The sequence below is a fragment of the Fistularia commersonii genome, chromosome 34, assembly GCF_037954325.1.
Source record: "Fistularia commersonii isolate RoL2024-O1a breed Wild chromosome 34, RoL_Fcom_v1.0, whole genome shotgun sequence".
Classification (NCBI taxonomy): Eukaryota; Metazoa; Chordata; class Actinopteri; order Syngnathiformes; family Fistulariidae; genus Fistularia; species Fistularia commersonii.
In genome coordinates, this window is record NC_141317.1 from 7,102,141 (window position 1) to 7,128,177 (window position 26,037).

The 26,037-nt window shown below is 41.6% G+C and overlaps 1 protein-coding gene across 8 annotated transcripts in view; it reads right to left on the reverse strand.

The window, feature by feature from the left end:
• Window positions 1-658: 658 nt before the first annotated feature.
• The window catches only part of LOC147214435 (cyclin-dependent kinase 17-like), a 37,686-nt gene continuing 12,307 nt past the window's right edge, over window positions 659-26,037 (reverse strand). For 2 of the 8 annotated variants that reach the window (XM_086141447.1, XM_086141445.1), the window contains 14 exons: window positions 17,520-17,653; window positions 13,924-14,049; window positions 8,310-8,366; window positions 8,078-8,192; window positions 7,844-7,938; window positions 7,689-7,751; window positions 7,349-7,472; window positions 6,807-6,927; window positions 6,058-6,155; window positions 5,509-5,614; window positions 5,309-5,351; window positions 5,087-5,177; window positions 4,924-5,001; window positions 659-1,601 (listed from right to left, as the gene is read on the reverse strand). In XM_086141447.1, the coding sequence (XP_085997573.1) occupies window positions 1,564-1,601; window positions 4,924-5,001; window positions 5,087-5,177; window positions 5,309-5,351; window positions 5,509-5,614; window positions 6,058-6,155; window positions 6,807-6,927; window positions 7,349-7,472; window positions 7,689-7,751; window positions 7,844-7,938; window positions 8,078-8,192; window positions 8,310-8,366; window positions 13,924-14,049; window positions 17,520-17,653 (1,289 nt within the window). In that variant the 3' untranslated portion in view covers window positions 659-1,563. Of the gene's footprint in view, window positions 1,602-3,697; window positions 3,820-4,580; window positions 5,002-5,086; window positions 5,178-5,308; window positions 5,352-5,508; window positions 5,615-6,057; window positions 6,156-6,806; window positions 6,928-7,348; window positions 7,473-7,688; window positions 7,752-7,843; window positions 7,939-8,077; window positions 8,193-8,309; window positions 8,367-13,923; window positions 14,050-17,519; window positions 17,654-21,306; window positions 21,796-26,037 lie in introns of those variants that run through there. The other 6 variants (XM_086141446.1, XM_086141443.1, XM_086141448.1 and 3 more) reach the window with 6 other exon arrangements.

Sequence of the window (26,037 nt, forward strand, 5' to 3'; positions counted from 1 at the left end):
AAGAGAACGGGCAACACGCGGGTACACGCTGACCAAATCCTCTTCACACACAGTCTGGGACAGCTTTGCGGGAGGTTACAGCCAAATTCAACATACTCAGCTCTATGTGTAAAAACATACAAGTTCAGCTGTGTCTCACAGCATCCACAAAACAACACAAGCACGAAGTCCTGAGCTCAAGGAATGTGCAACACGTCCCCAGCCACTCGCCAACTATTATAGTGGGAACACAGTAAAGACTGAGAACAGCATCCTGGAATAATCATTGCTTCTGACAAATAAAAAGAATGATCTTATATACAGATTGGGAGTAAAAAGAAATGCACGAGGGGTCGGTCTGGAGAGGGCGGGGCGGTCGAACGGGCCTACTTGGGACCTAAAGAGGTAAAATCGGGTGCAAAGAGAACAGTTCAACATCGACTTCTGAGTCAAGGCAAAAGCGGAAGGGGGGTATCTAAGAACAAGCAAGTGAGGATTTGTACACTTCCTTTATCTCTTTGTCCTTTACAGGTTTATTTCTTGTTCACTGAGCAGTTTACAGCACGGTGTTCATTACAGCATGTGACAAATCTAATTATACTCTACGGCTGCTTTGTGAGTTGCAGTGATCCTAGTTACGGGAGCCAATTCGGTGAAGGTAAATACACCTGTTAATGTGTTTTTTTTTTTCAATTACCGGTATTTATTTATTTTCTATTATTTTTTTTTGTTTGTTTTTAGTTTTTTTTTTTTTTTTTTTTTTTTGGTTCGTCATCATTCTGATATCTAGGGTGTACTTCACATCCTACTCTGACTGATGAGGTAAAGTACTGACGGCCACCCCGGACAATAAGGTGCTAAAGTTCATCTGTGTAAACCCCCGACGAAAACACGTACACTTAAGATTTCAAGTGAAAACGCAGATGTTGGGTGTATTTGTGTGTTTAAGAGAGACGGAGAACGGGATCGAGAGATTTTGTGAGCGAACGTGTAGCGTTTTTCAAGATCACGGGAAGAGGTGCAATATCAACAGTGTGGACTCGGGCAGAGGCATGGAAAAAGCAGACTACTCCAGTCTCTTTATGTACAACACCAGTCTGAAATATAGCACAAGAGAGTTCTTCTCTTTTCCTTTGCCTTTGAATCCAGTTCAACGTCAATCCGCCCTCCTCTCCTCTCACTGACAGGCGTCGCGTTCAAATTGAGCCACCCCGTGTCAAAATAAAACACTGCCCTCTTCTGGTCTGCAGCAGTCGTAGCAGCAAGGAGAATCCCAGACTCTCCCACGTTTCGTCCGGCTTCTCTCGCCAGTCTTTCTTTAGGGTCGACCGGATGTTTGTTTTCGTTTGTTAGTCAAGTATAAATTCTTCAGCCTTAGTTCTAGGAAGGGTTTTTCAAATTTTAAGCAATTATTTGAGATTTCGTCTTCAGTGTGTATGTATTTTTTTTTTTTTTTTTGTGGTTTTCTTTACGTGGACAGGTGTGTGTTGCTCCTTCCGTATGCGTGGCAGGGTCACTGATTGGATATCTGAATGAAAAGCTCCGCGAGTCACAGTCGTCGTCACCTCAGCGGCCCCGTCAGCACTAAAACAACACACTCTGCCTCCTGCTCTTTCCCTGGGCTGAGAGAGAGAGCAAGAGCGACACAGAAAGAGACACAGAGAGAGACTTTAGATCTGAATTGGACAAACGGATGCACCGATTCCACTCCATGCACATGGCACACACACTCTGTGGCCAAGTATGGGTAAATAAATATTCTAGATATATATCACAGTACAGTAAACCCTCGCTATAAAGTGGTTCGCTTTTTGCGGCTTCACTGTTTTGTGGATTTTTTTTTTTTTTTTACGGTACAGTATGTTGTGTTCTGCATCCTAATTGGCTAAAGGACGGTAGACCAGTGTCAACAATCTCCGCGCTTTGTCTCTGTACAGCTTGCCAAATTTACGTTTGCAATTTTTCTCCATGACAAAACCCACAATGACGACGAAACGTTCTGCACCGGCAAAGGCACCTGACGACGCGCCCAAAAGGGAGAGGAAGATTTTAACTATTGTGAAAAAAGTTAAACTTCTAGACATGCCGAATGAAAGTAGAAGCTATGCGGCTGTAGGGCGCCATTATGGAATAAAAGAATCATCGGTTCATCTCATAATGGATGAGGAAAATATTAAATATTGATTTTAAACAATATTAATATTAATTAACTGTTACATAATGTATTGACTATTAAAATTATTTTCATATTTTTATTTTTTTTTAATGCTTGGGCCTGAAAACAGGTTTTGATCTTTGGTTTCATTCTATATTTCAGTATTGTATTCAGTAATAATAGTAAAAAATAAAGCTGACTACTTCGCAGATTTCTGCCTATTGCGGGTTATTTTTTGAACGTCACCCCCGCAATAAACGAGGGTTTACTGTATTATAGTAGCAGAAATATCAAAGTTACGCTTTAATCGTCCCCATTCTTTTCAGACATTAGAAGAACTTGGCTCCAGAAATTTGTCCCCACAAAATAACCAACACAGTTACGCAGGAAGGTCTGACTCCCAGTTGGAGCGGGTGTTCATTTGTGATGTTGAGGCCAAAGCTCTGAACACACTCGCCAAGTTCTTCCACACCAGATTAAATAAAACAAAATAAAACCAAACCACAGCAAGTCCATGCAAGCGTGGAGCTAGAACTTCTTCAGACACCGAGGTGGTGATGACCAAACTATTTTCGATCCAGGGGTTGTTTTGCACCATTAACATCGGGAGAATTTTGAAGAATGACCAATAATGAAATGCATCAATACCTATTTACTTTTTTCCCCCCTTTTTTTTTAATTTGATTTTCTTTCAGTGTGATTTTGAGGAATTTGTGAAGGTATATGAAATCAACCCCCCACCCCCCCACCCCCCACCCCACTTGCTAGGCCAGTGTAAACATAAGCACTAGCATGTACGAATAGTTAAGGGCTTGCTCTACTCTGGTTACAAAGTGAGGCCATTACACTTTACACTTTGAAAAAACCATTAACGTCTCTGACACACTGATGTGTGTTTGAATGTGTTACAGTTCATCTCATTTAACTCAACCTAATACTTACCAGAGACCAAAACTAAAAAAAAAAAAAAAAAAAGGCACAGCACACCTCACACCTCACTTACAGAGTCAAACACAAAGGCTACATCTCTCGCTGGAGAAACCTAAAGAGGACTGCAAAATAAAAAAAACAATCAAATCACATTCTTTCCTTATATGAACAAACATGTTTCCCCTTTCATCCTTTAAAGAAGGTTCTGAGTGGCTCTCTCTTTCTCTTTCTCTGAAGAAGAAGAAGAAGAAGAGGATAAGGTAACGGTAAGCTGAGAAGATGCGTGTGGGTGTGGGATCTGAAATGTGAGGAAAAGCTGGTGGGAGCAAAAACAATGGGAGGGAGAGGTGGCAAAGGGGAGGGGGGGTGAAAGAAAAACATGGCAGAAGGGGGGGGGGGGTATATGCTTTTAACATGTTTTTTAGCTTAAGGGATGTGAGGGTAGAGAGAGCTGTGACAGCGTCGAGTTCGGCCCCGGAGCCGGGCCAGCCATCCATCGTGTGGTTTGCAACAGAAGAAAAAAAAAAAGTGCAAATGGACAGGAGAAAGGCAGCCAGGTGACAGCCAAATAGAAAAAAAAAAAAAAGAGGGCACCGAAGAGAATACAGACCGAATGAAGGAGACCGTATTTACCAGAACGGTAGGGGCCACTCAGCCAGTGGATGTGGAGGAGATATTGTGACTCTGAGCCCGGGGATTGGCTGCTTCTCTCGGGAAGTACTGCGAGGGTGCTGAGCCTAGCTTATGGGCTATTGCTTTTTTTTAGGGTCGGGAGAGGTGGGGGAGAGGTTGGGAATATAGAGGCGTTTTACAGGAGTTGGAGCAGGAGGGCACACAAGGGAAATAGAAAAGTATTAAGAGAGAAGATGAACATTGCGAAAGAAGAGCGCTCCGATACCAAGAAGGAAATAAAAGCGGACGGATAATCAGGACGTGACGGCGGGAGCAGAGAGAGACACGCAGACTGAGACTGTGATGGAGACAGAAAAGAGGTAAATATGAACAAATGTCAAGAGGGTGACCGAGACAAAGGGACGCGGTTTAATTTAAAGTGATATTCGACCGAGACGTGTGTTTTCTCTTTGGATCCGCTAGAATCGGGCCTCCGCATTGAAACGCACATGGAGGCAATTTAGGGAATGCATCTCCTCAGCAGGATGTTAAGAGTTTTAAGTAACGTCAGTCACTTGAAAATCCATTCCGTAAAAATGCACGAGTCCACATAATCGCTAATATGAGAAAGTGGAAAAGACAGTATAGAAAACATAATGTCGGACCCCATCGATTTGGCGGGCCCTTCTAGACCTGCAGTATCGGAAAAAAGGCACGGTTACTTTCAGAGTCAAGTTATATTTCATAGATTTTCTATCGTTGATTGCGATTTACTCCGTACACTTTTTGAGGAGAAAGCAGCAAACAGATTTATCTTGTCAGAGTGTATGAAATGAATACAAAAAGTGAGAATTTTCATGTAAAATGTGGTCTATAATTTCACTCATTCTGTTACCAATTGGGTTACCAGGAGCAAAGTGTCGGTCAAGACTGTATCTATGACTCGTTGGCAAGTGATACAGACATCCGACCACGTATTAAAGATAAAGTAATGGCCAGGATCCAAAATTCATAGTTTCATAGTGCCTGTGAAAATATTACGGTTCGGGTAACACGGTGGAAACACAAACCGGTGAAAGACTTGGATGCTGTGTGACATGTATGACTACATCGCAAACAGTTGGACAAAAGAGGGGGTACAAAGAGGTCTGGGAGTCGAGCCTGTTCCGTATGATCTTTCCCATGGAAATCCCTTATCGCTTTTCTTTCGTCTCTTTTTTTTTTTTTTCCTGGTTTTAAAGACTTACTAGATTCTGGGTAGACTGACGATTTCTTCCCAGGGTCTTTCTGGAGTTGAATCCCTTTGATGGAAAAGATGGACGCAGCTGAAAGGAAGAGTAAAGTAGTGAGGCGGGGTTTGTGAAGCACACGTGTGAATCACAGCGAGAAAGGAATCGTCGATCGACTCACTGTCAGCCAGTGTTTGAACCTGCTCCCCCAGACTTCTGAAATATGTGTGTCTGAGGGCGTCCTCGGCCGATACACGCTTTTTAGCCTCAAACTAGAGTGAAAAAGGAAAAGGCGCAGACAGAAAACCACGTCGGACACGGTTATAGCTGGTGAAATGTACTATAATTTCTTATCCGAAGTAAGCGATAGACGTTTATAGATGTCTCTCTACTTGATCGTTACCTGAAGCAGCACTGAGAGCAAGTCGTGACCATCGTTGTCTATCCTGTGAAGGCAAGAGGACATGATGACAGGGAGAGTGTCATATATTTTCGTGCCGTTTCAGTTTTGATGGAAAATCAATCCTACGTCAGTTGGATTTGTGTGTCTTTGTGTGTGTGTGTGTGTGTGTGTGTGTGTGTGTGGTCTTGAGGTCCACACACCTTGGTGCGTGGTTGACAAGAGGCTCTGCATGATATCTGGGGAAATTGTACGTCTTAAACTCCTCGCTGGCGGTAATCCCGGGCCAAGTCTCTTCTGTAGGAGTGCCTGTCAGAGATATATTGGATAAGTCACATCGTACCGGTTAGCACGTTGTCGACATCAAGCTAAAAATATTTCGTGTAAGTAAAAAAAAAAAAAGGTGAGCGCAGTCATAAGCAATAGAACACAGCAATAGATTAATGAACTATAGAAATTACTTACAAAAAGCAATGGTATATTAATTACACTACAGATCTCTTCTGTACACCCAATATTTTGCTTTATAAAGGTATTACAACAAAATTTTAATTTCATGTAAATGTTGTATTTGGTGCTTCCTGGCGTCGGCAAGCATTGCTAGAAGTAGCACTCCAAATGGTGTGTGTGGGCGTCTTTACGCCACTGCTGTCAAAGTGTGAAGTTTAGAGAATATCTATATATTTCCTATTTCCTTCCCCCCCGGGTCGGGCTTCGGAAGTGCACGGAAGTGCTTCTTGGCGACATCTCACCGAGGATGCGGAATATGAGGTGAAGTTCATCTTCAACGGTCGACCCCGGGAACAGAGGTCTGCCAGTGATCATTTCATAAAATATGCAGCCCACACCCCTGCGCAAAGCAAAGCAATAGATACGATAAGTGGCAGAAGGCTTTGCAAGGAGCACGAATTAGCACAAAACAAGGCCCATATCACATATAAATAGACTTAGACATACAAAATTGTTTCTGTTTATGAACTGTCCTGAGCCTGCAATGTGTCACGGCGGACAAGTGCACTCTGTGGCTGTATGTGGGTGTGCTGAGCTCACAAGTATGTCCATTAAAATGCAAATGAAAGTGCATAGATTTCCATTAAACACTGCTTGATCTGTTTCAGAGGGGAATCTTTGTGGTTTACGATTTGGAATGATAGGAAAATGGGATACAAATATGCATCATATCTCAAATAAAATCCAAAGCGATCAAGCACAATGCAGAGCATGAGAATTTTTTTCAAGATTATTATAAGTGAAATATTAAAAGCAATCTAATCATATTTATGACTTCAAAGAAGTGAAATATTTTAAGGTAATCCAGGTACACAAATAAACCATTACTGTGATATGGAATATCACATTTCCATTGGATTGTTGTTGGGAAATACATTTCCGGGGATCGACATGCAAACTTACACCTCCGACAAAACTTGAAGATAAAAAAAAAAAAAAAAAAAAAAAAAAAAATGAAAATACAAAAATACTACAATATGAGATTCCTCACCACATGTCTATGGGCGTAGAGTACTCTGTGGACCCCAGGAGCACATCTGGAGGTCGGTACCATAATGTCACAACTTCATTTGAGTAGGTCTTTGTCGGGACAGACTTGGCTCGCGCCAAACCTTGATTTAGTCAAAAAAAAAATTAGGAAATATTTTCATATCATTCTATGTAAGCATAACGGTCATTAAATAGTTTTTTAAAGAGGGATAACTTCCATAGAGCAGCATGTATAACATGTAATTAAGGACCGTTACCTAAAGAGGGCAGGGCTAGGTGGTTAAATGCATGGGGCTGCTGTTATGGTGGGTTTAAAAAGTCACATTTTTCAGAGATGTAAGGATGGCCTTAATGAAATATCTTAATTGTAAGAAAGCAAAAATCCTAAAATATTTAGTCTACTCAAGTTGCGCCTGTTTTGCCAAACTGATCAATTTGACCTTTGCCCCCTGCAGTCCTGCATGCTGGCTTACTCAAACAAACACAAGATGTTTTAAATTAACAAAGAAAATAAATACAGATCAGTAAAATTAAATGGCGTACCAAAGTCTGCAAGTTTGAGCTCTCCTTTTTCATTGATGAGCAGGTTCTGAGGTTTGAGGTCTCTGTGGAGGACCTTCCTTCTGTGGCAGTATGCCAGACCCCGTAACAGCTGGAATAGGAAAATCTGAAGACAGAGGGGAAAAAAAGCAATTATATATTAGTATGATCATATTCATCAAGAATAAAAGGATTCATTTATTGATAGCGATAATGGAATGAGCCCCAATTCTGCGTGAATGTAAAGCTAAAACCAGATCTCTTCTATCAGCGTGTTTTTTGACCCAATTAAAAGCGTCACATAAATAATACTGCAGGGAAAACAGACAAGTCAGAAAACTACCTTGACGTTGTGTACACTCATGATGCTTCCACAGTCATCCATATACTGCTTCAGGTCTTTTTCCTGGTGAAAAGTAAAGAAAAACATAATACAAAGAGGAACCTGACACGGAGACAGCGGTTAAAGTACACACATGGAAAAACACACACACTCACCAGATATTCAAACACAAGAGTCAGGCACTTGTCAGTGTGGATGATATCATGGAGGGTCACGATGTTGGCGTGTTTCAAGTCTTTCAGTAGAGACACTGCAAAAAGGGGACACGACGGTAGAACACAAAGAAACAGATTATAACTGAATAATTAACTAAATAGCAGCAAAAAATTTTGGTCAGAAATGTTCAGTCTATGCTCTACATGCTTTTGCAGCCCGAAGCCGCTGCGTACCTTCTCGGATGGCTGTGCACGGCGCACCCTCTTCATGCTCCAGTCGGATCTCTTTCAGAGCTACCAAGTTATCTGTCAGCTTGCTTCGCCCCTTAAACACTGTGGCATAGGTTCCCTGCCAGAGCGCAGATACAAGAAAAATTAATTTTAACAAATATAACAGCCTGGATTTTTGTAAAATGTAATATAAAATTGTATTAATATTTTTTTTTCTTTTCCAAGTTGATCTCACCTCCCCTAATTTATCCAGTTTGATGTAGGTTTCAAGTTTCCCAAAGCCAATTTCAGACTAAAGAAAACAGAAAAATAAAAAGAAAACAGTTATAAGCAACTCCACGGGCAGCACTGATTTGCGGCACAGCCTGAAAGTAGGCTGCCCACCCAACACCAGGTAAAACTCCGTATATGAACAACTCCTTTAGGCTAAAACTCTTAGCCTAGATTTTAGCATCATCTGGGTTGACATTTGGACCACAGCTGCGGGGGTCTGAGTCACCGGCCTTTATTATTGGCTCGTGTCTGGCTCCTTTCTCCGACACGTATTGTTTGGTTTTATAACGAACTATCTCCGAGCAAATGTGAGCGTCACACGGCGTTGGAGCAGAGTCACGATTCTCTGGCGTCTTCTTTTTCCGTTCCACCTCCACACACCTGCACCGGAGAACAGGGAGGCGGGGATTTGTTTGTGGGGGGGGGTTGAGGTTTCTTCAAAGACATGGCTGCTAATTAATGTGCTCGGCGCTTCGCAGACGTCCCCTCAGTGACAGCCTCCCACGCCTCCACCCTCTGCACATTCAGGGTCGCAAATACTTTGTGTGTTCGTGACGTGATCCTCCATCAAAATGACTGACTTTTTGCCACCAAAATAACATTGAATTTGTTTTTATTTTTAGCTCTATACATAAACTTTGGGAGTTATTGAAGCCCTTTTATTGGCTGCATCATAAAAACTGGTGCAAGCTTTTTTTTTTTTTTTTTACATAACTGTTGAAGCAAATAATGCATTTCTTCTCAAGCTGACCAGAGGTGTGTCTTACATCTCTAAATGTTCTCGTGAACGTCGTTAATGAAGACTGAGCTGCATGGTGTAAGTGGCCACTGGTTTTCAAGGTCATGAATTATAGATGGCTGTAGCTGTGTCAAGCTGTGATCCCCACAGGCCTGTCAGTGTTTATCCCTCTCACTGTCACTATACCTCGATTATTTGTCTCCCTCTGTCACGGTCATTAAGGCAGGTTTTATCTGTGTACGTCTCCCTGAACCGCCCCAGCTTTCTCAATCTTGTGCTGGCATGTCCCATCATCATGCTGATATTAACGCCAGGCCACTTTTTTATGCTCAGCTATGTGTGTGTGTGTGTGTGTGTGTGTGTGTGTGTGTGTGTGTGTAAGGGGGAGGGGTCTCCAGTGACCAAGTTAGCTGATGAAGCATGTGATCTCTTTAAAGGCATGCCTAAAAGTCAACATCAGATCGTGATTGAACACAAAATGACACACTTACACGTGTGTGTGTGTGTGTGTGTGTGTGTATGTGTGTGTGTGTGTGTGTGTGAGTGTACGCACATGCATTTGCATTTGAATGTGCATGTACTTGAAAAATAAAAAACAAATAATGTATGTGACCATAACTATAACCATGGACCCACACACACACACACACACACACACACACACACACACACACACACACACACACACACACACACACACACACACACACACACACACACACACACACACACACACACACACACAGACAGACACATTTATACACACATGTTTATGACCCTAATCCGTATAAATTATCCATCTGATGTAGTCTGAGGACATATACTATCTCCAAAACATTAAGCCATTCATTTTCATGCAGGACCATTCCAACATTGCCGTCTGATTTTGCACGAGTAAAAAGAACAAATAAATTGGTCTTTAAATAATATGCATCATCAAAATAATTGTGTTCAGCTTGGGTTTCCCTCCAGACAAGCTGTCCAACCTGGATGCATACTACGTTCTCAATCTGTCTCCTAGAAGAATACGCAAAGAAGAATACTCCTCTTTTCGTATTCTAAAACTCATCTACAGTGTCAAGGTGCTGAAAGGCCTGCCAGATCAAATCATAACAGACGCTGATCAGGTGTGACGCCATCCTGCAATTTTCAGACTTCCATGATTACTTGTCAACGTCTTTGAGAATAACTGCGCGCAGACTGTTTAGCTGCACAGCTCACTTAGCGGGGGAGGGTCATTATCGTGACCTCCCCCCCCCACACACACACACACACACACACACACACCGCTCACAATAATAAATTAGTGTCCTTTTGCACGGTTGAAGTGTCTCCGACACAATGGCGTACCGCCGTTTGTTCCCCTTAGCCTTCTATTATCATGCTCTTTTTGTACTTTCTGATCCATATTGTGCACCAGTGCTCCGCTGTGTGTTCCGTCCTGCATATGCTTTTGACAATCTTGTTTCATTCCCGATGCTCCACTGAGCATGCTAAGCAAAAGTGGGTCAAGCCACGTTTTATTTGCAAAATTATAGCATCGTAAATCAAGTGTGTGTTGCGGCTGTGTCTGTAAGGGAAAAGGAAACATCTGATGGGCTGTCAGTAGACATGTTTGCGAATTCACTCTGCTGTGATTTGGGATGTAATCCTTACTCTTCATCCACATGCCAATTTGAGCAAATTTCCTCAATTTACAGTTCTAAATAAGGTATTAAGGGCAGAGTGTTGAGTGACAATTCATAAAACACTAATTCAAAAATGATTTGGTTGTGCATATTCATCCTCTCTCTTATGTTCCATGCAGTTGTGTTCAAATGTATCAGTAATCCTCACTGCTTATCATCTATGAAGGGATTTCCATTTCTTTCATGCAATCAAACAGTTAAAACAGAGGCGACAGGGACACAGAGGGAGGAACAAAAAAACAGAAAAAGAAAAAAAGTTTGGGTTATTATTATATAATGTAACTGAATGCACAGTCATTGTTTTTTGTTATCTCTCAGCTGTCTTATGACCATATCATAATCCGTTATGAAGACAGTAATATGAGTTTGTATAATGAAAGTCATATGGAAGGGAACCAATAAGCTCTGCGTGTCTCGAACAAGAACCCAGGTTATTGTTTGTCTCCCTGTGAGTGTTGTGGGTTATTATATTTGCAACTTGCAGGGTTAATGTAAACGTTTCTGGGGCACCGACAAGTAAAACAACCACAAAAGCTCTGACGGTTCCATGGCTAACCGCAGCTAAAATGTGAGGGAGGAGTTCGAGGGCATTCAGGCATACCAGAAAAGCAACAGTGTTATGCCGAAAGACGAAAACCAAATCAATAAATACGTTGCTGTGGGTCTCCTTTTTTATGTATGCAAACCAGTAAGGCTTGACTGACAGAAATAGACCCATGCCAGCATTATCTAACTTCCACATAAAACCAAGCAAGCATAGTATCTGCTTTTCATTCAGTTTATATTCTGTTACATCAGGGTTGACTGGGTTAGAAAAAAAGGAAGCGTTGCATAACAAGCGATGGTGTTTGAGATGAAAGGGCATCTACCTCCTCGGCTCCTTCGACTCCTTAATCTGATTGGAATATTCTGAATAATTTATTATCAAAGCAATAAAAGAAAACCGATACCGAGCACCTTCACTTACATTACAACTCAAGATCAAAATACATTGCCTCAAATGTGACACTTCGGTACATGACACCTGACACATCTTCTCTGTTTTGGTCACGACTGAAAAGGACAGGGGATCTGAAAGCCATCGTGAAACAGACAGAAAACCTCATTTGTAAAAGCAGTTTGAACTATATCAGGGGAAACTTAACAGTCGTGCACTGGAGAGTCATAACAAACTACATTATGTTGCCTGTCAAATGGTGTCTGTGATAAAGATTATTCATTCATCTATTTGTTCATTCATTAATAATCTGTATCGTTTAATCCCAGCTGTCACTAGGCAAGAGGCGGATTTCCCCCCGGACCAGTCGCCAGTCGATCACAGGGCAACATATAGAGATCGTACACGCAAACGTCATATAGAGACAAGCTACCATTCACCCTCTCATTCGCCACATGGAGAACATGCAAACTCCACACAGGGCGGCCACCTGTCGGAATCTAACCAGAGACGTTCTTGCTGTGACTGCAGCACTAACTATTGCAAGCGTGATAAAGAAACGATTTACCGACTCCGTGTGAGTCTACTCACAAAATTGTTGCTAAATTTTACATTTTTCTATAGCTACGCTCCAGAACACTCTTGTGTATGTAGTAGCCTTTAAAAAAAACGACTTAAATAAAGATACTGTTGGAAAGGTCCTAAAAAATTGAGCAGGGGTTAGTCAAAAAATTCAAGAGGAAAATTCTTAAAAAAAACACTTCAAAATCAGTGATAATGTTTGAGGAGTGTTTTTAAAAATCACTTCCAAAATCAGAAAACATTCATCTAAAAATGAGTAAGGCATAACATAATAATGTACAAATAAGTTAGAAAAGGCGTGGAAATAAACAACAATTTCACCTAAAATCAAAACTTATAAAAGTGAAATTAATGGTCTTCTCATTTAGTCCTATTTGTAGATGCTGTTGTAATTTTCTATGACGTTTCATGATAATGTGATTTTTTCCATTTTTGTATTTGCGTGCCCTCTCGACATCCCATCCTCGCTCACCGGCCCCGGTATGTGATCCTGATCAGAAGAGGAGCGGCAGCCGCACACCCTGACACTGCTGCTCAATTATTGATCCATCTATTACATCATGTACACACAAGAGCCCACAAGACAGAAAGTCACACACAAATGGTCCGAGAAAGGGAAACGTAAGAGGACTGAAAATAACGCCCCTATTTGGCACGTGCTTTTTTTCACACTTTCGATCTATTTCTTTCCCTTTTATCGCATTGAGACAGAAAAACTGTGCGCCTCATCAGTACGTACAGGAAATAAGATGGCGGTGTGTGGGAAGCCCTTCGACTTTACCATAAACTATCCAGGCTCTTGGTGACATGATATATACAGGACTGTCTCAGAAAATTAGAATATTGTGATAAAGTTCTTTATCTTCTGTAATGCAATTACAAAAACAAAAATGTCATACATTCTGGATTCATTACAAATCAACTGAAATATTTCAAGCCTTTTATTATTTTAATATTGCTGATTATGGCTTACATCTTAAGAAAACTCAAAAATCCTATCTCAAAATATTAGAACATCATGAAAAAGTAATTTTTGTTTTTTTAATCTTTATAACAATATTCTAATTTTCTGAGACAGTACTGTAGAAAAGTCATGGGTAAGGTGAGGCGGGAGCAACGTGTCCTCTGTCTTTTCAGCTTGAAGGGAAGAAAGTTTGAATTCTTTCAAACCATGTAAAACGCAAACAATCGGGCATAAAAGACATTCTGCATATGAATGAAAATTTTATTTCTCTCTATCGGCCCCTTTTCAGTCCATAGAATAACAGGCTCCTCCTCTCTTTCTTGCATTGTCTAATTCTTACCCACAATGCTCTTGGCCTGAATATATACTGCAGAATCATTCATCCCCCACTGACTGATTGATGGCTCTACAGCATAACTCAAGAGCACACTTCAAATGAGTCATTTATTTTGAATTTGCAGTCTGAGTATGAGGGAATATAATGGTCTTAGTCAACCAATTTTAGTACCAGACAAAGGGCATGCCAGTACATATTACTTCTTGTTTGGAAATAAATCAATCAAGGTACCTCACCAGGTATTGCACATGTGGCGGACCAAAAATAGTTGCAGCTGCTTGGCATGCAGAAATGGAGATGACATACAGAAAAACCCGCTCGGTACTGACCAATGAAGCGCGTCGTAGCCTGCGGCTCATGGGCTTGTCAAAAGGAGGGCTGTTCATGGCAAACTTTTCCAAGTAGCCCTCTGGTAGCCTGATATCAGCTGGGAGAGACAAACGTTTGTTTATGTCCTGGAACACAGAGAGAATATTCAAAAGGGGGAGAAAGAAGAGATTTGTCAGTGTTAAAAATAAATCAAACACAAGATTGATGAGTGATTTTCCATCCATGTTACCGCTAAGCATTCGGCGTCAAGACTCTCTGCAGTTTAACACGGGTGAAAGATGAAGGCATATCCAACACTTGGAAAAGAAGGGGCTGTGAAATTTACTCTATCAAGATTAAAATAAACAAGTGAACTGATAATCTATTTCTTTTTTAAAGGGTGCGGAGCTGTGAAAACAAAGTGAAAACACAACTCATCTCAGACACGTGGGTTAAAATGATTAATATGCATGCTTTGCTGTTGCATTGTACTATTTTTAAGAGAGAGTTATCAAATTGTGTCTTTTTATTGCTGCAAAGTCAGTAGGCTTTCAGTGTTATAAAGAATGCTTCTAGGTCACTCTCTTTCCTTCTTTTTCTTTTGGAGGGGAGTGTCAGGACTACAGGTTGCTCTTCAAAATTTCTGCCTGCTGCAATGGACAGTGGGATCAAGCCCTCTACTGCTTCAGAACAGCCTGTCTTGTCACTGGAGATTGCAGTAAGTGTGGCCTGGAAACAAGGTGTGGCCTGGTTAGGTTTTTTGGCTTTCTCACATTGGATTAACTCTGAAAAAATGTCCAATAAATTAGACAAAATGGGTTTTACAAAATACTTCATTTAAAAATTAAAAAAAATAAAAAACCTATCCAGCCCCCTTTGTTTATACAGAGCAGCTGAAGTGAAAATTGTCTATTTTTCCTGAGTAGATGATTGATTTTTTTTTTTTTTAACTGAAAGGTGAAAAGTTCAAGAAAGCCCAGAAACTCATCTTGATCACATCTGTGGCCAATGGTTGCTTTTGCTTATCGATAACAACTAGTAAATTTGCTTCTTCTTAGACACCTGTCTGGAGATCATCCACCACAATAAACCTGATTTTTGTCTATAGAATTTGAATTAAACAGCATCTAATATTTTCCGTCTGAATGGCCTTTCTGATACTTATAAATCCACCATGAAGATTATCTAAAAACTCTTTAGCCCGAGGTGACGCAATGTGTATGATGAAATGGTTCCCATAATGCACAGCTCCAATACTCTATATATATATATATTCTATATATATGTATATATACACACATATATATATATATATGAGGTGTTCTCTGGCAAGGTGCCAATCACACGTTGTTTCCATGGCAGCAAGGGCTGCACAGTCTCAATAGCCCTCACATGTGTGTTTACATGTGAAAATTAGCGGGAGGGCAGACAATGTGTGTGTGTGTGTATGTACATGCACGTGTGTGTGTGTGTGTGAGTGTGTGTGTGCCGGAAGATGAAAGGCAGAGGGATTCAATGTCTGTAAGGGTTTAATAAGAACTCACTGCTTTGCATAACAACATACAGTATTAATAATATGTAAGAGATCACTGTGCACACCCTAAATACAGGGACTTTCATCACAGCATCAAAACCCCTGCAAATAATCTGTGATGTGCACTGTGAACATCAGGTTGGGCTTTTTTTGCAAGCAGCCACCGACATGACCCACAGGCTTTGGCGTTAGTGGGGAGACATTTGTAAACTCTGCTGCGTGGAAATGACCAAAGAGTAGCCGACGTAGCAAGAAAGCCCCGCGGTACTATTTGAGATAATAGCAGTACAATTAGCCTGCATATCTATGTCTTTAAAAAAAGGGGGTGGGGGTCTGTTAAGTTTCTCCCTTCATATATATTTGCATGTCATTATTCTTGCGACACATCAAAAGATCTCCCCACATGCACGATCCACACTTGTTAAAAAACAGGAACAACAAACACAAGTTCAACACAAACGGCAGCCGTGACCCCTTATTCACTGACAAAGACCCCGCAACCATCCACATATAAACACACATGTGTCCCCGTACTCACAATACAGAGCAGCTCTAGTAGCTCCCTCATTGTCCTCCTTAAACGCGTCTTTCTATACACTCACACACATGCGCTTTCCACGATGCGTGTCTGCCTTGCCACATGACTGCACACACGGTGACAGTGAGCGGAAGCGAGGGGGAAGAGAGCGAGCGAGAGAGAGAGAGAGAGAGAGAGAGAGAGAGAGAGAGAGAGAGAGAGAGAGAGAGAGAGAGAGAGAGAGAGAACTGTGGTAGACTACCAACTGAATAGAGGGAAGAGGAGGATGAAAGAGGGGGTGAGGGTGGAGGAGGAAGGCAAGAGGGGAGAGGAATGGACAGATTCCTAAGAGGAGAAGGCAGATGGGGGAAGGGGGAATGGATGGGGCTGGCTGAAAAGAAACATTGTTTTTCTGCTCTCTCCCTCTATCTCTCTTTCTCGCTGTCCGTCCTCCTGTTTTCTATCCCTGAGCCCTATTCCCGCGGATCGGTATTCTTTCTATTCGAATTGAATACTTTTGTAATTATTCGCTCACCCTGTTTTTTTCCCTTCATGGCGGCTCCCCCTCTGATCTCTCTTTCTCCGTGGTAAACATGGTCTAAATTAGTCCCTTCCACCGTTCGCAGCAGTCGGGAGGCAGCAGCCTGTGTGTCCAGAGGCATTTCCCATAATACTGCTGTGCTCATCACTCCTCAACTCCTTCACGCACGCACCCACGCGGTTTGACACAAGCCCCGACTCAGGAGAGCGGCAAGACAAAGCAAGTCATCAAGTGGGTGACCCTTACAGGTGAACTGACGTCAAAAGATGAGTCAGTGGACACAGGTTAAATATAAGGTTATTTATTTTCAAAACAACTACATTATCCCTACCTTAAGAAAACACAGGGGGATTTCTTTTTTTTTTTTTTTTTACTCATGCATATACATTATTTCTCATTCATGAGAAACGAGGGACAATGAGCAAAAAAGTGAAGGACGTAACAGGACACATGGATGATATGCATTGTTTAAATGAAACCAAAAGTGGATTATTCAGACCGTTTATGGTGAAATAAGGCAAATAACATCTTCTATATTGTAAAGGAGCAGCATCACCTTCAGAGCAACCTGTGCTTTTTTGGACAAAACTGGCAGCTAACCTTAATGCTAAGTTTATATTTTTTTTAGTCATAGCTTTATTAACAAAGAAGGTTTTACTGCACCGGCAACCTAACTTTATATATGAAAGCCAATCATGGCAAAAAAGGGATTTTTACTCAACTGGTTCAACAATTGCCGTATTGGTCTATGTGGTTCAATAATAGGATTTGATTTTTAAAGATTAGACACAACAGTGTGGTAAATTCTTTTTAACATGTGTCCAGGGAGAAAACTAACCATTTCACATATAGTATCGTCGTCTACAAAAAATAACCATACGGGATACTGTCAGTGGTGTGGAGAAATCCAGAAAGTCATTTATAAAATATCTGTTGAAACTAGAACATTGATGTTCCATTTAGAAGCCTTTCCTTTAACCTGGTGTGATGTAAGATGCAGGAGTGTGTCTCTGGTGTCCAGTACCTCATTGGAGATGCGTCGATGGTGGTTGTTCCTCATACGGACCCTGACTGGACTCTGGACCTCATCGGAAGACGTCCCGGATGCTTGGTCACTCTCTCCATCTGAACCCATCTTCACATTCTCATGCACAATGCCTAGAACAGACAAACGGGGTTTCTATTTAGAGGTGGGAATTACCAAAAGACTCCAAAGATAATATTGTGTAATTTGTTACTGAAATTGCCACTTTCAGTGAGTTCTGCCCCTGCATCCCCCAAAAATATATTAACATCTGCTTAACATGCAGATAGACCCATCAATATTGTCCGGTGCCAATAGTTGTCATAAATTTAGGGGGTCAATTCCATTTAGGCATGATTCTGTGTTTGTGATCAATTTTGTGTTGGATTGAAAGATTTCACTTACATTACCTATTGTCAAAATGTTTCCCCCTAAAATGAATATACAAATGTCTTTAAGTCAGTCCGAATATTAAATACTGTTGGTATTACCAAACACTACCACCATCTTCCGCACTACAGTCACCGTGGGAGTCGGTGATCCTGAACCGCTGTGGACACAGAACTTGAGCAGAACACTGGAAACCATCCATGAAACCCAATATGTCCGCTATTGTGTTTCTTTCAACTTTAATTTTAAGAAATCTGCAACCTTGAGAAACACACAAGAACTCTAATGTGTTTAAATCCAACTGCACAAATACCGAAAAACTCTTTTCTATCCCATGTTGACTCATCTCAGTTCTTTGTTAGTAGAAATGTTTGAACTCTCTGTGCGTGATTGCTATAGTAGGTTTCCTCAGACGCCGGAGTGTACCACCAGCACTGCAGGGGCGCTCGCTGAATGTATATAAATTACCGTCGGTAAGATGAGGAGATCAAAGATCGATATTACCCTGCATGCAATGGGAGCGATCTCATCCCTGACCACCACCCATTGCACTTTCATTCCCCAGATTCTATCTGATTAATGAGTCACAGTGCAGCAGACAGGACTCCCAGTATGTGTGTGTACACGCGGGGGGAAGGGTGGCGGGGTCTCTCTTTACATTCACTAATGGTGATTCAAGTATAGGACGCATGCAGAGCATAAGAAAATCTGCATGAAGGCATGTCTATAACTTGCAGAAAACAGCAACAAATGTGACATCATAAATGGTAAATGTCACTGTGAACGCTAGTGCCACCCCACTTTCATTTCCTGTTTGTGCTTTAAACATCTACTACAGGCCCACACAAAATGGAGAAAGAATAGATGAATTGGAAAGAAAAAGGTACCCTGTGTGACCGAGGGCCAGATTGGTTAAGCTACTCTTTCAAGCCCACATGTCTGTCTGTTGTGGAGTGGGACAACACCTGAGGCTCATTCCAGGTCATGTTTGTGTTCCTCCCTCATGTAGCTGACACACACACACACACACACACACACACACACACACACACACACACACACACACACACACACAAACACACACAAACACACACAATTGTGAAGGTTTGGCTTCTACACAGATTTATATTATACTTGCACTATACTGCTGTATGTTGCAACTACAAAACAGAAATAACCTCTAGGTTAAAATGGATCCATGGTTTTGTGTGTTCCTTTTACTCAGATGAATCTCTCTGCTTCACAATGAGCTGAACCATATTTACTTTACATCTCCTTGCACATTGAGATACATGAAACAGGGATCCAATATGCCTTGACTGACAAAGTGGTGTAAGCGCAACATGAAAAACTCAAGTTGGATTTGGGTGTATGACTCAAAGCTTAAATAGAATAAAAAAACGTGGGCAATGAGTCAAATCTATTTTTGTCTTTATTAAGCCTATTGTTAATGCCAGGAGTATGTAGTGTATGCAAAGCACACCGTAAAGCATGTGGTTAGCTTTACAAATAGATGTCACAAATTTGCATTATCATCGTCTCAAAAATGATTGAACAAACTCCTTTTCCAACAAAAAAGAAATCGAATAATCCTACACAAAATGAATAAGTAATCAACATTTAATCCAATATTGATGTATTGTGTTTAAATGGAATTATATATTCCATTTAATATATATTCCATTAATATTGTGTATGTATGTATACATACAAATATATATATACACACACACTCATATATACATACAGACGCACATATATGAATGTGTATATATATACGTATATATGTGCATATATATATATACATACACATATATACAAATATACACACACACACACACACACATATAGGTATATACATAATCACAGAAATTTTATGGAAAATACAGTGAATGCCCTTGAAGCAACCGAAACAAAATTATCTGAGTAAATGCTAGGTCAACTAAGAAGTTATTTACATATCAAATTGCCTGCAATGAAAATCTGAATATTTCCAGTAGTACATTTATACGTTCAAGTTAGTTAACAAGACACCCTAAGCAGCCAGAGGTCCTATCGGGAGTCAGCCCCGAGCCCGGACGGTGAAATATTAAACTGAGGCTAAGTGACACCAGAATGAGGGTAAGTTTATCCAGGATATCTCTATACTGACTCCAAACAGGTTATAGCTCCGGAGCTGCTAATGTGTCACAGGCCTCTCTAACTTCGGTTGAGGTCACGGTTTTATCCGCCTGTAAACAGTCAAGTAGATACAGGTGAATGTGACAGACCCACTTATCTGCGAGGAAAATTCCACCATGGGTTTCCCGCAACAATCCGATAAAATAATGTGCCACTAAGAATTATGGGCACGCACGTATCCCTTATATAAACGCCGCAGCCCCGGTCGGGTTTTCTTTTCACAACAAACACACGAGCCCTGGTTGCAGAGTTTCTCATTATGCGGGACATTCTGCTGCAGGTTCTGTACGCCCCATTTCCAAGTAACAGTAAATGTCAGGAGCTACCACTGCCTCCCTGCAGGGAGCCTGGCTGGCCTGGTTAACGTTGTTGACTCCCAGCTAGTGAGCCTCGAGATAATGATCGGGCGGCTTTTAGGACTAGTTTCATCTCACCCAACTCTGCACTTATTCCACTTAACAGAAAATCCACCTCGGGCACACGTCGGCCAGGCCTCAGAAAATGCTGAAAATAAGCGGGAAAGGGTGTTTAAAGGAGTAAATGTGAGACTTCCTTTCAGACCTACAAAGAGTAACGGACATCTATAAGTCCTCTTCTTCTGAGAACGCAGGGTTGCTCAAGGGTTCCCCGGTAGATCCACAGATAATGCATTAACCCTTATTATTGCTGGACTAGAAATGAATCCGTTTTCGGGGCAGAGCTCCTAAACTGATTTTATGCATAGCGCTACATCCAGTCTAAATTTGGCAAGTGCAGAAATAGAGATACTGTAGCCACTGTGCTGACGAGAATCCAAATAAAATATTTAAAAGAAGAACTTGAAGGGCTGATCCCTTCTCTATCCATGAAATCCCTGGGGATAACCACACGCACGGTGTCTCGGGCGAAGCCGCCACATAGGTAACCTGTGTGTCGGACACGCCGAGACTATGACGATGATTACTTTTGGGACGTTCACCCGGCTTGGAGAGAGTAAAAAGTAACATCAGGACACTTTGGCTGTATCATGTGAAACAGACTGAAACACTAGTTTCCAGGTTATTGCAGAGGTAGATGCTGTTGAAATGGCAAATCGTATCATCCGTTAATCATCACTGAAACCAAAGCAATTCAGAAATTGTTTGTCATCTGATCAGAATTCTCTTGGTACTTTGTTCTGTCAAAGGGCGAGGATGAAGACGAACGATAGGTCAGAGATAGCGGTAATTATACTCACCGATACGGTTTCCCGGAGGACGACACGAGTCCAGCACTCGTAGCATACGGAAGGGGGACAACCTGAGAGGGACGTCTCTCTCGGCCATTCTCATGCCGTCACCCATTCTAGCCTCCCCCGTCTTTGAGTCTCCCTGCCTCGAGGCGCCAGCAGAGGACCCTCGAGGGTTACCCGACATCTCCATACTTCCAGATGATCTCAAACACTCCGAGAGCAGAGCGCGATTAAACTTTTTAAACGCGCATTTCCCCGAAAAAAGGCTAATGAAAAAGAAGTTCAGTCCCGTCTGTGTCCAAGTAGGTGGGACCCGGGATGGAGATGGAGATGCGGCAGGTGAAAGGTAAAAGTTTGGGAGCGAAATCCAATCTTGAGGCTGTCTGTGTATTTCCAGGTGAGCGTGCAGAAGAGACACGACCTGACATCCAGAAAACAATATACAGCCGGCTCGTTCAGGCACACCGATCACAAAGCAACAACTCCCTCAGCCACCACTCCACTTTCGCTCTCTCTCTCTCTCTCTTTCTCTCTCTCTCTCTCTCTCTCTCTCTCTCTCTCTCTCTCTCTCTGTTTTCCTGGAGACACTCCCTCTCTACTTCTCCCTCTCTGCAGTAACACACTGCTTGCTGACTAAGGAAGGTCAAACAACGTGCAGGTAAGAAAAATGCTGCAGCAGACGCGAGCTTGAAAGTGTTGAAACCTCACCATCCCAGAAGAACAGGTGACCTGCCTGCATGTTTATGAACACACACACACACACGCGCACAACTTAAAGCCCATCCTAGGAATGAACTGTATGACTTCATCAGCTCCCAGCTCTCACACTCACAACCTGTCCCTCGTTGCTTTTTTTAATCCCTGTTTGTCCACCTTTTCACCCTGTTTAATTCTCTCTCGCTCGGTCAATTTCTTAGCTTTGTTAACTCCTCGTTCTTCCTCTTCTATTCATCCCACCACTCAGCTCTCCCGAGCCGCCTGCTTCTCTCCACTCCCATCTTGCGTTTGCTCTCTCCTTGCCTCTAGCGCCCCTATCAGTGCTTTCAGCATTGTTAGTCCTCTAGCTTCCTCCCTTCACCTTGCCATCACCCTCCTCCCTCTCATGTGATACCAATCTCTCTCCTCTTGTCTCTACGTCTCCTTCTATTGCTCCTCATATTTGTCTGGGTCCAGAGACGGCGTTGAATATACAGCGCTCGCCTCCTCTCTCTATTCGGGCGCAGATGACAACATTTTCTGCGTGATCAGCCTCTTCCTTCAACAGTCTCAATCGATCTAAATCATTCACCTTCTTCGTCTCTCTCTCTCTCTCTTGCTTCCAGCTTCCCATCCACCTTCTGCCGCCTTCTCGTCCTTATCGCTGGAGCACAGGAATCGAAACCCCGGGGCTTTTGAGAGATTCCTCTGGCGTCTCAGCTGCCATTCTCTCCCACTTTTTACATTCCACCAATCCTCCCCCCGTGGATTAAAAGAGTAATTAATAATGCAAAAAGATGCTGTCGCGCACAATTAACGAACAAACGCATTACGTACACACTCAGCAGAATTTACAAATATTTATGTGGAGAGCTTTCTCGATGCACTAGGACACAAATGTATAAAGATCCCCAAATTTTCTTATCAATCACTTGTGTGCCCATACACACACACACACACACAGACACACACACACACACACACATATATATATAAATACACACACGGATACGTACACATCCACACACACACACACATATATATATATATATATATATATGTATAAATATATATATACATATATATGTATATACATAGATGTGTATATATATATGAATATATATACATACATATAGATGTATGAATATATATATATATATATATTTGTGTGTATATATATGTATATGTATGGACATATGTGTATATATATATATATACATACGTACATACGTACACACCACACACACACACACACACACACACACACACACACACACACACACACACACACACACACACACACACACATATATATAAACACATCGTTAACTGCCACTAGACGGCGCACGAGAACACCAATAAATCAGATTAGAGGCCTGGAGTAGGCCACTCCCAACACTTGCACTCGTGTTCCGGAAAAACACACTCTGAAAAACACAACAAGTAGAACGAGGTAACCTTCATTCCAAATTCCAAACGGAGACAGTGTCGGGAGGCTGACTGACATTTTACAAGAACAAGGCGGCGACAAGGTAACGCCTCTGAGAGCCTGACGACGCTCTACAGAAGCCCTGGGAAGAGTTTGGAGAAAACACGGCTCTGTGCATGGGTCAATATTCCAGAAGCCCCTCCAGCCCCGAGCCAACACACACCTAAACATGTGACCTCCAGGGTCCTGCACTGAAGGTTTTTCCTTCAACTTAGCAATTAGAGCTCCAGGTTTAATCTCCCAGAGCCGCACGACTTACCACACAATCAAAAGTGGAATTTGAACCTAGTTCTGCAGGGACCTGCTCTATAATTCAGCCACTTAATAAGCCTTTTCAGATTTTAGATGTCCTAGGATGTCTGACACACACCTAAAAGTTTTGACTCTTCGGTACAGCGAAGAGTAGGAGGAAGAGAAATCTAGCGTGCTGGAAGGGAAGGAAGGCAGGAACAGTTTGACAAGAAAAATAAAAGTGCTGAATTGACAGCTCATGCTAAGTATGACCTTATTGGCCATAAAAACACTGATAATAGTAGTAGATGACAAACATTAATTTATGATCCTAAGAGAGGGGTTTAATGAACCCTTTGGAAAACAGACCATTGAGCTTTAACTGCAGATTGCACATTTTAATCTTTGATTGTTAGTTGCATAGTTCTATGTTGACGCAAACTAATGATCCTCTTTCCTAAATTGCTCCATCAACACAAACACACTGAGACCAACTGACCAGGGAACTCCAGTTTAAACGCCTCCTGCTCCCTTGTAGGTGTTTGCATGGCTTATTCAAGCACTCAACCGCAGATCAACTCTCAGAGAACACACGTGATAAGCACCGGAGCACAAAAATAAAAACACACATCGCACACACGGACATCCTTCTTGGCCATTTGTAAGTTTGATTGAAGGCGTGCACTCTTTTGTAGATAAACATATCGGCTTCTTAACGACTGTGCAGCAACTAGTAGCATGCCGCTCTGTCCCGGTCAAGAAATTAAACTATTTTTGGTTACATTTATATTGATTAATATTTTTATAGCTAATCAGATTTTAAAAACAGCTTAGAGATGAACTGGTTTTATGAACTTGCCTTCTCCCCTGGTTTCCAGGCTGCCGCCATGAAGTTCATCCAACATTACAATGATTGAAATTTCTAATAATGAATTTTCTATTTTTCAGTTTATTTTTTTCTGATTCTTCTATGAGAGAACCAACACATTAGACCTAAAATCCTGCAACCTAAACTTCTAATGTCACTACCTTTAACAAGGGGCTTAATTTAGCTTTGGATGAAATAGTACAGATACACTTGGCAAATAATTAGCATGATAAATGTGGGATAATTCTCAAATCACTACTTATATTAAATGCTTTAAGAGTCAAGTATCTTACAATACTAATAAAGACGTGTTGCTTTTTGTTTATGGTATATTAAGACTTATTTAGCTAAAGCTTTTTTTGAATAATTTTTAGAATTTAATAATAGCCTTTGCACTTTAACATAAAGATTTGAGTGCTGGTGGTCCCATAACTGGAAGTCAGAAATTGCAAGTGTCTACTTTATGGGATTGATGTTTATGTAATGTAAGGTTTGTGTTGTAAATGAGCCAGAAGACATTTCATTTTTGAGAAAGTTTGTCTGATGTAAGCACGGGAGCACTTGTTTAAAGAAAAAGATAACAGGGTGCAGTTACGCTGGGGAGTATTTTAAGAAAGCTGCTCCAGCTGTAGCGCTTCACAGCCTATTTCTGTCTAAAATACAGCCGCTACGCAAGTGTTCACTCCTAACAACTCCCTTCTATACAAACAACATTTCATAACATACACGTGTATCCGCATCTGCAATTACAACATGTCATCTATCTATACATTTGAGGATCATCCCTTCAAACTACACCTCCCAAATGAATGATAAAACAAAACCTCCTCGTTTGTCAATAATAAGTTTGTCTTGCAAAGAATTACAGAGGCGCTCACACACGTAACGTGTCAATCGTGTTGAGCTTCATCAGGAGTCAGAGAGACTCCTGCATTTTGTCCTGCCACGTGTTTCTCGTGGCAGGACAAAATGTAATGATACCCCAAGTCAACATGGGAACAATTTTATGACCCCGTCACTCCGTACCTCCACTTGGATTTGAGGGGGGAAAAAAAAGTAGTGGGCGTTTACAGTACATTGATTGATAAATATTGATGTGGAAAGCAGCAGCCTTGAGCTTCAAGCGGTTTAAAAAGTCAAGGGCACAAAGCCTTTCAGCCATCACGCTCCCTCTGCCTTTTTATATTCACCGCTGTGACTGATGCGTCAAACATTTCTGTCTTGCACTTCGTACAGCATCGCGGTTCTCTTCCCTCCTTGTCCTATTTGGTGGGATTGACTCGCCGACATTTCTGCTTACCCTTTGAAAAACTATTGTTTTGCACCAAAACTCGTTTACCATAAATATCCGAGTCATCCTCAGGCTAGAGAGATGAGATCATGTGACGTCCCAGAGGGACCTTCGCACAGGCATAGAAAAGCCTGACAGGGCTGGAAGGAAGATTTTGGACAG